The sequence below is a fragment of the Neoarius graeffei genome, chromosome 27 (genome assembly GCF_027579695.1).
Source record: "Neoarius graeffei isolate fNeoGra1 chromosome 27, fNeoGra1.pri, whole genome shotgun sequence".
NCBI classification, from domain to species: Eukaryota; Metazoa; Chordata; class Actinopteri; order Siluriformes; family Ariidae; genus Neoarius; species Neoarius graeffei.
In genome coordinates this window covers 43462797-43478025 of record NC_083595.1, presented here as the reverse complement: position 1 = coordinate 43478025, position 15229 = coordinate 43462797, and the positions used below count along the sequence as shown (strand labels likewise).

Sequence of the window (15229 nt, the reverse complement as noted above, 5' to 3'; positions counted from 1 at the left end):
GCTGCCACCCATAATTAATTGTAATGTGCTGGGCATATAGGACAAAAATAGGTCAAAATTGGAATATTTTGATAATCTTTCTCTAACTTGTTCAGAACTTTATATTTTTAATATTTGTATAGAAAAATCACAAAAAACACTGTTGTAGAATAAAAAGTAACTTTAGTAATCAAAAACATCCAAGACAACAGGTCTTGTCAATGAGAACCTGTCCATAAACATGAATTACTAGTACTTGAAAACACAACATACACTAAGAGTCCATGTATTCTAAGTAACTGGGTACCATTTTTACGATGGTCTTTGGTATGACCCGACCATGAATAGAGCTCGCGATCTCCCAATCGAGAAGCGGACATGCTAACCACTAGGCTAACTCGCGGCAACGTGCTACCGTGAAATAAAAGTAATGTGCCATGTAAGGTGCATAAAAGGAGGCGTTTATGACGAGTAACGTACAGTACAGTACGTCATAAGGCACAGCAGTAAAAGATTTCATGACGTACGTGACTCGTCCAAGGGCATTGAAGGGGTTAATCCTACACAGGCCTATCTTTGTCTCTGTAATATGCAGGTGCTCAAAACATTACTTGGTGCAGCAGGTAGAGTTGCCAAATCACAGCTTCAGAGTCCCTGTTTTGTTCAGTACTCCGATCCACTGCCTGTTTGGAGTTTTACATTTTCTTCTTTCGGCTGCTCCCGTTAAGGGCCGCCACAGCGGATTGTCACGCTCTGCATATTTGATTTGGCACAGGTTTTTACACCGAATGCCCTTCCTGACGCAACCCGCCCCAGTCTATCCAGGCTTGGGACTGGCACTAAGTATGCACTGGTATTTTTACTTTAAACTGTGGGAAGAAACCAGAGCACCCAGATGAAACCCACGCTGACATGGGAAGAACCACACAGAAAGGTCCCCATTGGCTATGAGGTTCGAACCCGGAACTTTCTTGCTGTGAGGCGACAGTGCTAACCACTGCAGCACCATGCCACTTGTTTGGAGTTTTGCATGCCCTTCCTGTATCCGTGGGTTCTCTAGTTTCCTCCCGCCTCCCAAAAACATGCCAATACCTGAACTGACTGTTCATAATTTGATGAATGAGAGGAGTGTATGTGGTGCCCGGTCATGAACTGCCATCCTGTCAAAGATGTATTCCTGCCCTGCACCTAGTACTCACAGGACAGGCTTCCTGACCAGGCCAAGCGATGACTGAAGAGGAATGATGAAAATATTACTCATAGCATGTGGTGACCATAATTATTGGGCTTACTGCAGTTTATCTGAATGTTGTATATTTCACACAGCACTTTACTTGTCTTTGTCTCCCCTTCATCCCTGACCTTGTCTTTTTCACTGTCTTTCCCCATTCATCTTCTTTCATCTGGCTCCCTCTATCTTTGTCCCTCTCTCTCTCTGTCTCTCTCTCTCTGGCATGAATCACTCTGCTCTTCCCATCATTCTTACTTTCTTGTTTAGTATAAGGTGAGTCATGACACATGCACACAAATGTTTTAGCTTATCATTTTTTCAGTTTGTTTTTTTGTGCGTGTGTGTGTGTGTGTGTGTGTGTGAGAGAGAGAGAGAGAGAGAGAGAGAGAGAGAGACAGAATATGTACTTACGAGAGAATAGCTGAGAGAGAGAAGAGTTCAGCTGTGAGGTAAGCCAGATACACCAGCAAGAAGACAAACAGCGGCTCAATGATGCGCACTCTCTTCGTAAAACGAGTGATAAAGGCCAGGATAACAGCAAAGATCAGTCCCACCAGAGTCCCACCGATGCTAACGATGAGGAAGGAGGCTGTAAAAGAGCATAACAACACACCTCAGATACAGCTGTGAGGAAATAAAAGCATTCTGCAAGCTTGAATTTTGTAAAGACCAATACGGAAACAGCATGACTCTCAGTTTTCATAACCAAGGGCTTTCTCTACCTTGAGCTATAGACCTTGAGTTCTCTTATTTTTCAGCATCATGCTTGGACCTTTTGTCATCTCAAGACAAAGGTAAATTATTCTGGTTGAAAAAGACAATTACAAGCTAGAATTTCCAAATAGACTTTATTATCACATACGGATCTGATGAGATATGGTGGAAAAACGTAGCTAAATAAAATACGGTATCCTTGTCAGAGTAGACTTAACAGTTATTCCACAAAATCGAGTCGTACATGAGCTGATAGCCGACGAGGCGCGTAGCACCGAGCTGGCTATAAGCCATGTATGACAAGATTGAGTGGAATAACTGTTTTATTCTATCCACATTCACTGGATTTTCAGAAACAGAGCATTTTTATTTTTAGCAAATTTGATAAATAAAAACTTTGTACAAAACGTCCGACAAAATCATTTCCGCTTAGACGGACTTTTTAAAAACCTATCGATGGCTGCGCAAATTGACTTTAGTGTTGTTTTTTTGCAGAAAGTGCCGTCTTGCTGTCATGCTGAGGTAGAGAATAGCTTTAGTCATTTAATTAATTCTGCCTTGGACATTTTAGTTCTGTAATTCTCAAGCTTCTTTGAGCTTTTGAACCATCTCATCTCATTATCTCTAGCCGCTTTATCCTGTTCTACAGGGTTGCAGGTAAGCTGGAGCCTATCCCAGCTGACTACGGGCGAAAGGCGGGGTACACCCTGGACAAGTCGCCAGGTCATCACAGGGCTGACACATAGACACAGACAACTATTCACACTCACATTCACACCTACGGTCAATTTAGAGTCACCAGTTAACCTAACCTGCATGTCTTTGGGAGAAACCAGAGCAAACCCACGCGGACACGGGGAGAACATGCAAACTCCACACAGAAAGGCCCTCGCCGGCCACGGGGCTCGAACCCGGACCTTCTTGCTGTGAGGCGACAGCGCTAACCACTACACCACCGTGCCGCCTGCTTTTGAACCAGTCTAAAAAAAAAAAAATTCAACAAACTGTAATGCTTAAAGATGAAGAATGTAAACGAACCGGCGGAATGACAGGAGCAATTTGTGAAAAATGCTATAATAATAATTATAATAATAATAATTTTTGAAAAATAGAAGACACGTTCTTACAATGAATTTTTTTCCCCCATATTTTGTTGCTTTTTTGTATTTTTATTTTCGAGTAGAGTTTTTACTTCGTCCTTGGTTGGTTCAGCGACACGCGCCGCCATTTTGTTTTTCTCTACTCACGGTATAAGAGCCGATAGCCTTGTAGTAGAGTAGCCAATCAGAGCGCATGATGGCTCATATCCAGTGAATGTGGATAGAATAAAATGGAATAGCTAGAGGAAAGATTCCATATTTAAAATTATAAAAGGTATGCAACTGAATAATTTATAAACCTGGGTTTCTCCTAGCCTGGGAAATCCCATGCTGCTTTGCACAATCGTTCCGATCTGAAAAGACAGCATGGAAACTATGGTCTAAAGGCTCGCCTGAGTTAGGGAGCCAATCAGAGAGTGGGGAGGGGTGGAAAGACGGTGACGCGTACTACTCGACAAACGGAAGCTTGTAGTTTATTTGGGACTGTTTACGGATCACATTTAACATGGCGGCAGAGGGTCCAGCTTCTCTCATATTTGTCTTGCACAAACGGCAGTAATCGTTCGGTGCCATTGTTTTCCTATTTTTGTTTTGCCTTCTCTTTCTCTTTCCTTCTCTTCTTCGCCTCTTCGTCGCTCTAACTACGTCACCGTGTACAACTGTAATGATTGGCCATGGGCTACGTATACGCCAAATGATAGACATTCGCAACGTCCAATAAACGGCCGTTGACAATCGTAAACCACACCTCCCCTACGAGAAATTCAATAGGCGGATTCCAGACCATATTTCACTTGTGATATGGTCTGGTGTTAACCAGACTAGGTTTCTCCTGTTTTATCAGGCTTTATCTTGTGTTACTTGTTACCCGTGTTATCCTGTGTTACTACAAAAAGTTATTCTTTATTTTTCCCTTTCAAAAAATATATTAATCTGTTACCAGTGTTACCAATTAATGCAGGTCTTAAATCCATGTCAAAATGGTCATGAACTTACATCGAAAACAACTCTGACGCTCAGACACAAAGATCACAAATATCAGCCATATTAAAACATGTTTGTCTGCATTAATGTAACAGTATACAGTATTAAAACACTTGGTTTATCTAAAATTACATTTAAATCGAACTATAGAGGAAACTCAACTCACCAACACCTTTAAAATAGTCTGCTGTTTGGACATTTCCTGGACCCACCTCTACAAAGGAGATATAAACCTTATACAACACCTACAAAACAGACAAAAAAAACATTAACGTAAGTTTTTTTTCAACGAAATAGGTCAGAAATGTGATTTTTAATGACAAAAAACTAATCGGACATGACCCGTGTTAAAGCAGTCTCGAATGATTTGCTTGACGTGGCAACAGAAGCTTGCAGACAGATGGCTCAATTACTGCAAGGATCTCAGAATGAGTTCAGTATCAGGTATTGGCTGATACTCAGAGCTGGAAAAAGTGCACAAATTGGGATCAGTGCATAGTGAATTATGATACAAGATTTTTAAAAATGTATTAATTTAATAAACAGAGCAAACCTTTGGAGACTAAAGTCAAATTTTAACAAGACCTTGTCAGTACAAAGCTGATGTTTCCCCATGGGTTGTAGACAGACCGGAGGCTTTAGAAGCCAAAACACTTACTATAATGGGGGCGTCGTGGCTCAGGTGGTTAAGGTGCCATACCATGAATGCGGGCGACCCGGGTTCGATTCCGGCCCGAGGTCATTTCCCGATCCCTTCCCGTCTCTCTCTCTCCCGCTCATTTCCTGTCTCTACACTGTCCTATCCAATAAAGGTGCAAAAAAAGCCCAAAAAAAATATCTTTAAAAAAACCACTTACTATAAGTAGTGGAAAGGTGGGATGAATGGATAGATGGATGGATGGATGGATGGCTTGGGTTGTGAATATATGAAAGGACGGACAGAGCCAGCAGCTTTGGGTAAGAAGAAAAACACATATCTGCCGTTCTCACTGCAAGTTTTCTGCAGCCTAAGGTGTGCTTGTCTTCTTAGAAAATCTACATTCCTAGCCGATCTCCAAAAGTAAAGCTGCAGTAACAACCAACGATTTTCCTTCCAGGCCAGATGACTCACCGCCAAGAAAGACCACATGCTGGAGATAAAGCCTCAACCTGAGGCTCAGTGGACCTGCACATGAACCCATTAAAGGCTCAATTCCACCACAAACTGATTTAAATCCAGCATTATACTAATGCCAGCCAGGATGAAGTTGGTCTAATCCCACACTTGGCTCTGCCACTTTTGTTGCCGTGATATTAAACCACTCCTTATATCTCATATTCACAAGAGCTTGTGTACTGTGTTTGCTACAGTCAGAGGTGGACAAAGTACACAACTTCATGACTTAAGTCAAAGTACAGATCCCACTGGTCAAATGTTACTCCGATACAAGTGAAAGTTCTCCAGTCAAATTTTTACTTAAGATAAAAGTACTGAAGTACTTGCTTTTAAAATTTTTTATTAAGTATTAAAAGTACATTTTTTGTCAACGCATCGTTGTATTATTGCCACGACGCTTACAAAACCTAACGCCGTTACCAAAGACAGAAATGTGAATTCACAAAATGAACGCATGCTGTGCCATCATGGTGGTTTAACGTTAAGCTAGCTAGTCAGTGAAGCTCCACCGGACATGCTAGCAAACTCTTTTCAAACTCAAAATCATATTGGGTAGCTAACGCTACTAGAAAAGAAAGATTTCTACATTCTGTTTATTTGGCAAGATTATGCTAAAACGTATTTCTGAAAGGACTTCAGATAAGTTAACGTTATTCATGTTAGCGTAACTCCACTTTTACATGCTAACTAACAGTGTCCACGTTAACTAGCTATGTGTTAACGTTAGCCGTGGGCAAAGCTATGGCAACTTGGCGGGCAAATCAACAGAAAGTCGTTTGACTAACCAGACTGCAACGTTATCGCTAGCTCTAAAAGCACAGACAACTTCACTGCAAGCTTTCTCTTGGAATAAAACGTTTACAGACCTCAATATGCTTCCGCAGGTTGGACGGTGAGTTTTCGTAGGCTGTGATGTGGTTCGTTTTCGGCAAACAAAGCAAACATTTAAAACGAAACGAATCTTTAACCCTTTCAGAAAACTGAAACATGGGTTCTAGGTACGGCCATGGGTGCGTGCGTTCTCCAGAAGAACCGCCTCCTTCCATTCTGCCATCAACTGATCGTGTTCAAATAACGCTGCTGAGAAATCACTGATCTTGATTTTATACAGTCTATGGACGTGACGTGACCCTAGTGATTACTGTCTCAGTGTCACCTGAGAAAAAAACCATCACGTTTTAGAAAAGAAAAGAAAAAACATCCACTTTCAAAGCTGCTTCATAGTAACGAGGAGCTTGACAGAAATGTCTTAGAGTGAAACGTACATTTGCCTTTCAAATGTAATGAAGTTAAAGTCATAAGTTTCCAAAAAAAAATACTTAAGTAAAATACAGATACTCAAAAAAAGTGTACTTAAGTACAGTACTCAAGTAAATGTACTTCGTTACTGTCCACTTCTGGTTACAGTGCTATCTTCCGTCCCTCCAGTACGTAAGCTTTTCACTCGTACTCGAGAACAACAAGTGTATTGTTTAAACACTAATTAGTGCAAGAGACAAAAAAAAGCTTCGACTCATTCTGTATCTCATCTCATCTCATTATCTCTAGCCGCTTTATCCTTCTCCAGGGTCGCAGGCAAGCTGGAGCCTATCCCAGCTGACTACGGGCGAAAGGCGGGGTACACCCTGGACAAGTCGCCAGGTCATCACAGGGCTGACACATAGACACAGACAACCATTCACACTCACATTCACACCTACGGTCAATTTAGAGTCACCAGTTAACCTAACCTGCATGTCTTTGGACTGTGGGGGAAACCGGAGCACCCGGAGGGAACCCACGCGGACACGGGGAGAACATGCAAACTCCACACAGAAAGGCCCTCGCCGGCCCCGGGCTCGAACCCAGGACCTTCTTGCTGTGAGGCGACGGCGCTAACCACTACACCACCGTGCCGCCCTCATTCTGTATCATTTCAGGAATTAAGGTTTTCCAAACAATAGCGCTAAACTGCATAGCGTGAGCCCTTGCAGTCAAACAGCTAAATTAAATCAATCCTAATTACGACAGTCATGCAAATTCCATAGTCATGCTTGATATAAGGAACCGAATCAAATACGCCCGGGGACCATTCTCTCAGCAACTTTAATTTGGCTGCATTTTAATGCAGTAATAATCCTCCAAGAATAATGCTCCATCACACAGCCGATAATATGGAGGTTCTTATTCCCGAAAGCTATGTGGGAATCTACTAAGGAGGTCAAAGTTCGCTGACTGCAACTGCATTAACTTTAGTAATCTCATGCGTGATACAGTGGACTTCGCAACAAACACTGTTCGTGTGAACGTTAATAGAGAGAGCTCCCATGCAGCGTTGACATTTCTGAGCTGGCATTTAAACATATAATGAAAGATTTTGGACATTTTAAGCAAAGCTGATTAGACTGGGTTATTTATATAATTATTTTAAGGTTTGGGGGCGGCACGGTGGTGTAGTGGTTAGCGCTGTTGCCTCACAGCAAGAAGGTCCAGGTTCGAGCCCCGTGGCTGGCGAGGGCCTTTCTGCGTGGAGTTTGCATGTTCTCCCCGTGTCCGCGTGGGTTTCCTCCGGGTGCTCCGGTTTCCCCCACAGTCCAAAGACATGCAGGTTAGGTTAACTGGTGACTCTAAATTGACCGTAGGTGTGAATGTGAGTGTGAATGGTTGTCTGTGTCTATGTGTCAGCCCTGTGATGACCTGGCGACTTGTCCAGGGTGTACCCCGCCTTTCGCCCGTAGTCAGCTGGGATAGGCTCCAGCTTGCCTGCGACCCTGTAGAACAGGATAAAGCAGCTAGAGACAATGAGATGAGATTTTAAGGTTTTAAGGAGGAGTGAGAACCGGAACGACCCTCTGAAAACGGTTCACGATGACTGATGTCATCACTCGGTCTACTGACAAATGAAAAGATGGACCATTCTGCACACCGGTGGATGTTCCAATGCGCTAAAGACACATATGCCCCTTTTCCACCAAAGCAGTTCCAGGGCTGGTTCGGGGCCAGTGCTTAGTTTGGAACCGGGTTTTCTGTTTCCACTGACAAAGAACTGGCTCTGGGGCCAGAAAAACCGGTTCCAGGCTAGCACCAACTCTCTGCTGGGCCAGAGGAAAGAACCACTTATGTCAGCGGGGGGGCGGAGTTGTTATGACCAACAACAATAACAAGACCGCGAAAGATTGCCATTTTTAAGCGACGAGAAGCAGCAGCTGTACAAACGCGAAGTCATCCATTATTATTATTGTTGTTGTTGCTGCTGCTTCTTCCGTGTTTTTGCTTCGATATTCGCGCCAAGGTTTATGCAAACGTAGCGACGTAACTGACGTATACAGCGACGTAACTGACGTATACAGCGACGTAATGACGTGGCTTCCCTTAGCACCGCGAGCTATGGAAAAGCAAACTGGTTCTCAGCTGGCTCGCAAGTTGAACGAGTTGTGAACCAGCACCAGCACTGGCCCCGAACCAGCCCTGGAACTGATTTGGTGGAAAAGGGGTAACAGACATTATAGGATAAAAGACCCAGGGACCCAAGTCTGTACTCATAATATTTCATATCGGATTTCAGCCAGGAATACCAGCGACGTTTCTTAGCCATGAGGTAGAGCAGTGTAAGCAGACTAAGGTGAAATATGCAGGGAACGATCAGGAATGTCCAACGTGACAAAAGGTTACCTGGTGTAGCCCTGCAGAAAGTGTTGATTTCAGTGAGTGAGATTTCAGGCTAGTTCAGCTGACAGCTTTGTACTGAACCCGTCGTCAGATATAAGCCAGGAACATGCGCTGCCAGAGTCGTACCTTTAATGACTCATACCTCCTGAGGATCTTATATATTAAAAGTGTCTGCTCTTGGTATTTAAAGTAATTAAAGTAATTTAATCCATATCAAAGCTCAGTGGTTCAATCACAAGACTCCGTACTGTGTTTTGCATTAGCACAACACATTTACATGCATATTAAATGCATTTAAGTCTACGTTAAAGCCAGTAGAGTAACGTGATTCACTGTGCTGAGACTGGTAGCAGGACAAACTGGCTGTATAAAAGTACCCATAGCTATAATATGGTTTATTTGATGAATTCAGTATTCACAGATCTCACTGAATCAACACTCTGTGAAATAAACCTGGTTTGGTTTTACTGTTATTGGCCCACTCTCAGCCTCGGGTTTGAGTATCGAATGCACAACCTGCTCCCAACAGCCTTATAACCAGAGGTAACTTCAAGAGGAGTTACTGTGAAGGTACTACTATATTAGTTTTCTGAAACACAATGTAAATTTGCTACATCATTGGTGTAAAGAACAAAAATAGAGTCATATTAAAGGAGAACTGAAGGCAAATTTTTTTATCATCAAAATTCTATTTATCTCATTTTATTAAATATCGGAATGCATTTTTGATCGCTATTTTGTCACTAGGGCTGTGCCGATAGACGATGCCATCGTCCATCGACGATGGTGGTCATCCATCACGATGGAGAGCCACCATCGTGATACCACGCCCCCTCCTATCATAATCATGCATATACGGTATCATCTGGGCCTATTTAACCTAAAAAGTTAGTTTTTTGTTAGTTTAGTTAGTTAGTTTTGTTTAATATATAAATATAACATATTATAAATACATAATTATATAAATCATTATAAAGTAATATCCTATTACCGCTTGTTCACGTAGGCTATGGTGCAGGGACGTGCTAGTGAACATAACGTGGTTACACAAATACAGTATGCTACTAATAATAAATTTTGACTTCATTTTTTAGCCTACACTATACTTTTAATGTAAAATTTGTCATGTTGTTCAAACAAATAGCCACTATTAACAGTCGGGAAATATTGCACCTTATCAAACGGCAGTGAAGCGCAGACTTCGGCAGAAGTCAAATAACTTTAATCTGGTAAATAGGCCTACTTTCAGACTCAAAATGGTCCACTCTAAGCCATAATGTCAAACCAAATGGAAGAATGAAGGTGATTCTTACAAATGTAAAGACAGTAAAAAAAAAACAATATTAAATCATGATTTTAAAAGCTGGTGCAATAATTCAAACACTAATAAATTGGAAAAATTAGCGCGTTCAAGTGCGCACTAAAGGCCGAAACGCATCTTCAATTGATATGGTGTAAATAAACAATGAGTAATAGCTTAAGTGTAGTTTCTTCTCATAGTTTGAATACTAGTCTTTCATTGTTAGAGCAGATTAATATCTGACCGTGATCAGTGAGTGCTCGGGGAGGTTCATTTCCACCTGCGCTTTGCGCAGCTCATTTCTCCGAAGCCAGCTGTGCGCAAACGCAGTGTTGACTGCTCGGCAAACTCCAAACGCTCGGTCTGTACTGGCCCTCTGTTGCGCAAGCGAGTTGGTTATGGCCAGGTTCAAACTGTGCCCAAAACAACTTAACCACGGCCATTTCAATTGCCTGATGGCTGTGACAATATTCGCCCCGTTGTCTGTTGTTATACAGGCGATCTTTTTCTCCTCTATTTTCCATTCGGCAAGTGTCTCGCGCAATGCGTCTTCTAAATTGTCCGCTGAATGTGTCTCTGGCATGAAACTCGTCTGCAGGCATTTGGACTGCATTGCCCACTCTCGGTCCACATAATGTACGGTAGCTGACATATAGGGCATCATGTTGCAGCTGGACCACATATCCGTGATCAAGGCCAAATATTCCACATCACCTAGCGCTTTTTTTTTCTTAACGTGCCAAAGCCTCGGATGAGTATCTAATACTTTTAATAATAATAATAATAATAATAATAATAATAATGTGGTATTAAAATCCCCCCCACACACGATATGATCGTCCATCACGATGTTTGCACTGTAAACATCGTCGATGCCAATTAAGGGGACATCGCACAGCCCTATTTGTCACTGCTACAGCAAGTTATGAGTGTTTGAAATATGCTCTGTAATATATCAGTCCATATGTCAAAGCACCGGCCGTAAACGAGATTCGTCGAGACCTGTGCGAGACATCGTAGGACGGAAGTAAAACGTACAGCGGAAATCAAAATGACCGACATCTGCCAACAGTTGTCAAAAGACACGCGCGGCCTCTTTCGAATGCTGATGTAATCGAGCCGGAAGTTTTGTTCGTTTTGATGGCAATCAGGAAAGTTTGAAGAAAGCAGGCAGTAGTCGTCATTTAAACTCATCTCATCTCATCTCGTTATCTCTAGCCGCTTTATCCTGTTCTACAGGGTCGCAGGTAAGCTGGAGCCTATCCCAGCTGACTACGGGCGAGAGGCGGGGTACACCCTGGACAAGTCGCCAGGTCATCACAGGGCTGACACATAGACACAGACAAACATTCACACTCACATTCACACCTACGGTCAATTTAGAGTCACCAGTTAACCTAACCTGCATGTCTTTGGACTGTGGGGGAAACCGGAGCACCCGGAGGAAACCCACGCGGACACGGGGAGAACATGCAAACTCCGCACAGAAAGGCCCTCGCCGGCCACGGGGCTCGAACCCGGACCTTCTTGCTGTGAGGCGACAGCGCTAACCACTACACCACCGTGCCGCCCTCATTTAAACTCGTTTTTGTGCAATATTTCGTTTGGAAAACAGTGCATTTGGTGGAATAAATGTGACACAAGATGCCGAGGACACCTGGCTGACACTTCACGTTTCGAAGTCTCGCACAAGTCTCGTGAAGATCGCGCGGATAAGCGACGCCTACCGTGGACCAAACGAACTAAATTCAACATGGCTAAAAACTGAATAGGCCGATAATAATAATAATAAAGTTCAATTTATATAGCGCATTTTTCAAAACCCAAGGTCGCTTTACAATTATGGGGGGAAAAGTCCACCAAATAGAGGCCAAGATGTCATTCCAATGGTGTAGCAGCCACAGTCCCACCAAAAGGTGCACGAAAACAAGTCCCACACCGCCAGGACAGCCGCCACGCCGCCGCCGGGCAACATCACTCAGAACACCATGCCATCCATGCACGGATGCACAAAGCAAGCACAGACGCACTGCCACACAGAGCGCTGGTATGTCCCAAACCGCCTGCATAACCGCCGCGACGGCACCGAGCAACATCGCTCAGAACATCATGCCAAACACTAAAGCACTGCTGCACAGAGCGCTGGACAACCATGATGTTAAAATGATCAACGAGCTCACTGCAGTCCATAGCTAGGAGAACAGGCATCACCCACAGTGAACCAAGGCCTGGAGGGAACCGACGCCCAAAACTGGGTCCGGAGCTACACCACAACCGGCGGACAAAAACACTCAAACAAAAACAAACATCAAACTACACAAACACACACAAATAAATAAAAGAAAGAAAGAAAGAAAGAAAGAAAGAAAGAAAGAAAGAAAGAAAGAGAAAAAAAAAGCTCCAGTGAGAAGCGGCAGCCAGAATGCGCATGATGTACTCTTAACCGGAAACAGAAATAATGTAACGTAAATAATAGGCTGGTAGCTGTAACTTGTATATTTCACTCTCGTGGCACATCTCGTGGAACTACATAATTTTTACGCAGAATGATTGATAACAATATTTAGAACGTAGAATAAAAAGTTCTCCATTCAAAACCACACACACTGATAGTTATAGCACCTTGAAATGTTCAAAATTAGCGCGATGAAGAGTAATCTAGGTCAGCTTTCCAGCCAATGAGCGAGCGCCTAAGTAGGCCGTGATGTAGTATAAACAAAGATGGCTGCGCCCACGGAGGGCAGCGTGGAGAGAGAAAATCGCCAAAAAAACCCTTTGGCAGCAAAGTATAAATGTCTTATCTACCTCCCGTCAGTTGGAAATGAAGACTCTGAACCGTTTTCGAAAAAGAGGTGGGATACATTCCGTAAATGTTGTTCTGACTGGAAGGAAACTGACGGGATTGAGCGGACAATTGTCAAGAACACTGAACCACTACAACATCTGGAATGTGAAGATCTACCGAGCGGTACAGGCTTTCATCCTACTTGTTATCGACGGTTTGTCGACAAGAAGCGAATAGCTGCCGCTAGAAAGAGGCAGACAGCCAAAGCTGAGTCGGCTCAACAGAGGATTTCCTCTCCAAAACTATTACGATCTAGAACAGAAGGTTTTGGCCAACAACAACTACAGCACACCAAAAGGAGGAAAACAGAAACAACGCTTGGATCGTCTGGTACAGAAAAAAGCCGCATATTACCACCTGTCTGCATAATATGTAAGAAAATTGACAGATTTATCACAGCCAAGGGTAAAAGAACAAGAGCTAAACCTGTAAAAGCTGAGACAGTTGATGGAGGTAAGTAAAAAGATAGTTGTTAAAGGGGTACAAAATATAATATATACGGTTGCTGATGTGACAAAGTAACGTTTTCTTAAGTATTCTATCAAATTTATGTACTAGAAAACAACGAAATATCTTGGTAATTGTAAACATAATACTTTATACGCTAAACCGCACAAGAGTCGCCATTTTTAAAAGACCGTGACGTCAGCGCTACCCACTGCACTAGCGGAACTCTCCGAAATAGAGGAGATAAGCGTGTAATCATGGCGTCGGGCGCATCAAGTGAAAGCGACAGCTCTGTCGAATCATACGAAGAGATCCCGCGCAAGACACACTGCAAGCAGGCTATGGCTTAGAAGGGTACCAGTTTGAACCTAGGAGAGGTACTCTCGACTCCGGTGATGAAATAAGAGAAGAAAGCTCGGATGACGGCGAGGATGAGACTGATGCTGACCATGGGCATGGCGAGCGTGGGGCAGAGCATCTGCGTGCAGGTGACACGGCGTGGTGCTCGTGCGGAAAATGTAACGTGGAGTTGCTCACGAGTCCAGCAGAATTTATTTGCTGCAATGAGATAGGCGCCACCCGTGGACTTGCGAAATCGTCGCAAGAGGCAGAAACAGGTATTTCACACGTGCTATTCCCAACCTCAATGAGCCAACACAACTGGGCACATACATACGTCATGAGTGTTACGCAGAGAAAATGAACGTGCATTCTGATTGGATAAAATTAATATCATGGCGGGCTGTTCAAACTGCGGAAATAGTTTGCTCGAGCTACTTTACTTTCAAAACACTATAACTTTCCAACCTTAGAACAAAAAACTTTTGTAAGTCTTGAATAAGGTTCGTTAATGTGTGTTTTATTGTTATATTTACTCTATATATTGCCCTCTGTTCCCCTTTAAAATAAATCCTATAAAAAGTCTTAAAATCTTAATGGCTGGCCCAACCAATCTATTAAATACATGTAGGCCTAATGAGGGATGTAAACCCCCACGTTTGTTCCAAATTAAATAGGTTTTATCAAAATTGAATTTTTTCATGAATAAAGAATTCATAGGCTAAAATGATATGATTTGACCACATGGCTATTTCTTTTGTTGTGATTTTTGTTGGCATTTGATGAAACTTAGGCCGAGTTTACATTAGACCGTATCTGTCTTGTTTTCTTTGCGGATGCACTGTCCGTTTACATTAAACCGCCTGGAAACGCCGGGAAACGGGAATCCGCCAGGGTCCACGTATTCAATCTAGATCGTGTCAGCTCCGGTGCTGTGTAAACATTGAGAATACGCGGATACGCTGTGCTGAGCTCTAGCTGGCGTCGTCATTGGACAACGTCACTGTGACATCCACCTTCCTGATTCTCTGGCGTTGGTCATGTGACGCGACTGCTGAAAAATGGCGCGGACTTCCGCCTTGTATCACCTTTCATTAAAGAGTATAAAAGTATGAAAATACTGATGCAAATACTGCCCATTGTGTAGTTATGATTGTCTTTAGGCTTGCCATCCTTCCACTTGCAAGTGGTAAGTGATATGCGCTGGGATCTCACACACAGCGGCTCAGTCCCGAATCACAGCTTGTGCGCTTCACTCGCGTGCTCTGTGAGCTGCGCAAGGCCGGAGTGCGCACCCTTCAGAGGGCACTCGCTGTTCAGGGTGGAGTGATTTGGAGCGCAGGATGCCTGCGGAGCCGAGCGTATCCGTGTATTGGTGTTGCTGTGTGCACACTAATCGTTTAAAAAACGTTAATCTGATGATCCGCTGATACGGTCTAATGTAAACATGGGCTTAGGCATATTGTTTTATTTACTTTTCTAGGTT

General features: G+C 43.2%; 1 protein-coding gene across 1 annotated transcript in view; it reads right to left on the bottom strand.

The window, feature by feature from the left end:
• The window catches only part of slc9a5 (solute carrier family 9 member A5), a 75137-nt gene that overhangs the window by 42338 nt on the left and 17570 nt on the right, over positions 1-15229 (bottom strand). The window contains exons 4-5 of the mRNA XM_060912076.1: positions 4175-4253; positions 1622-1799 (exon numbers count right to left, since the gene is read on the bottom strand). Of these exons, the coding sequence (XP_060768059.1) occupies positions 1622-1799; positions 4175-4253 (257 nt within the window). The remainder of the gene's footprint in view (positions 1-1621; positions 1800-4174; positions 4254-15229) is intronic.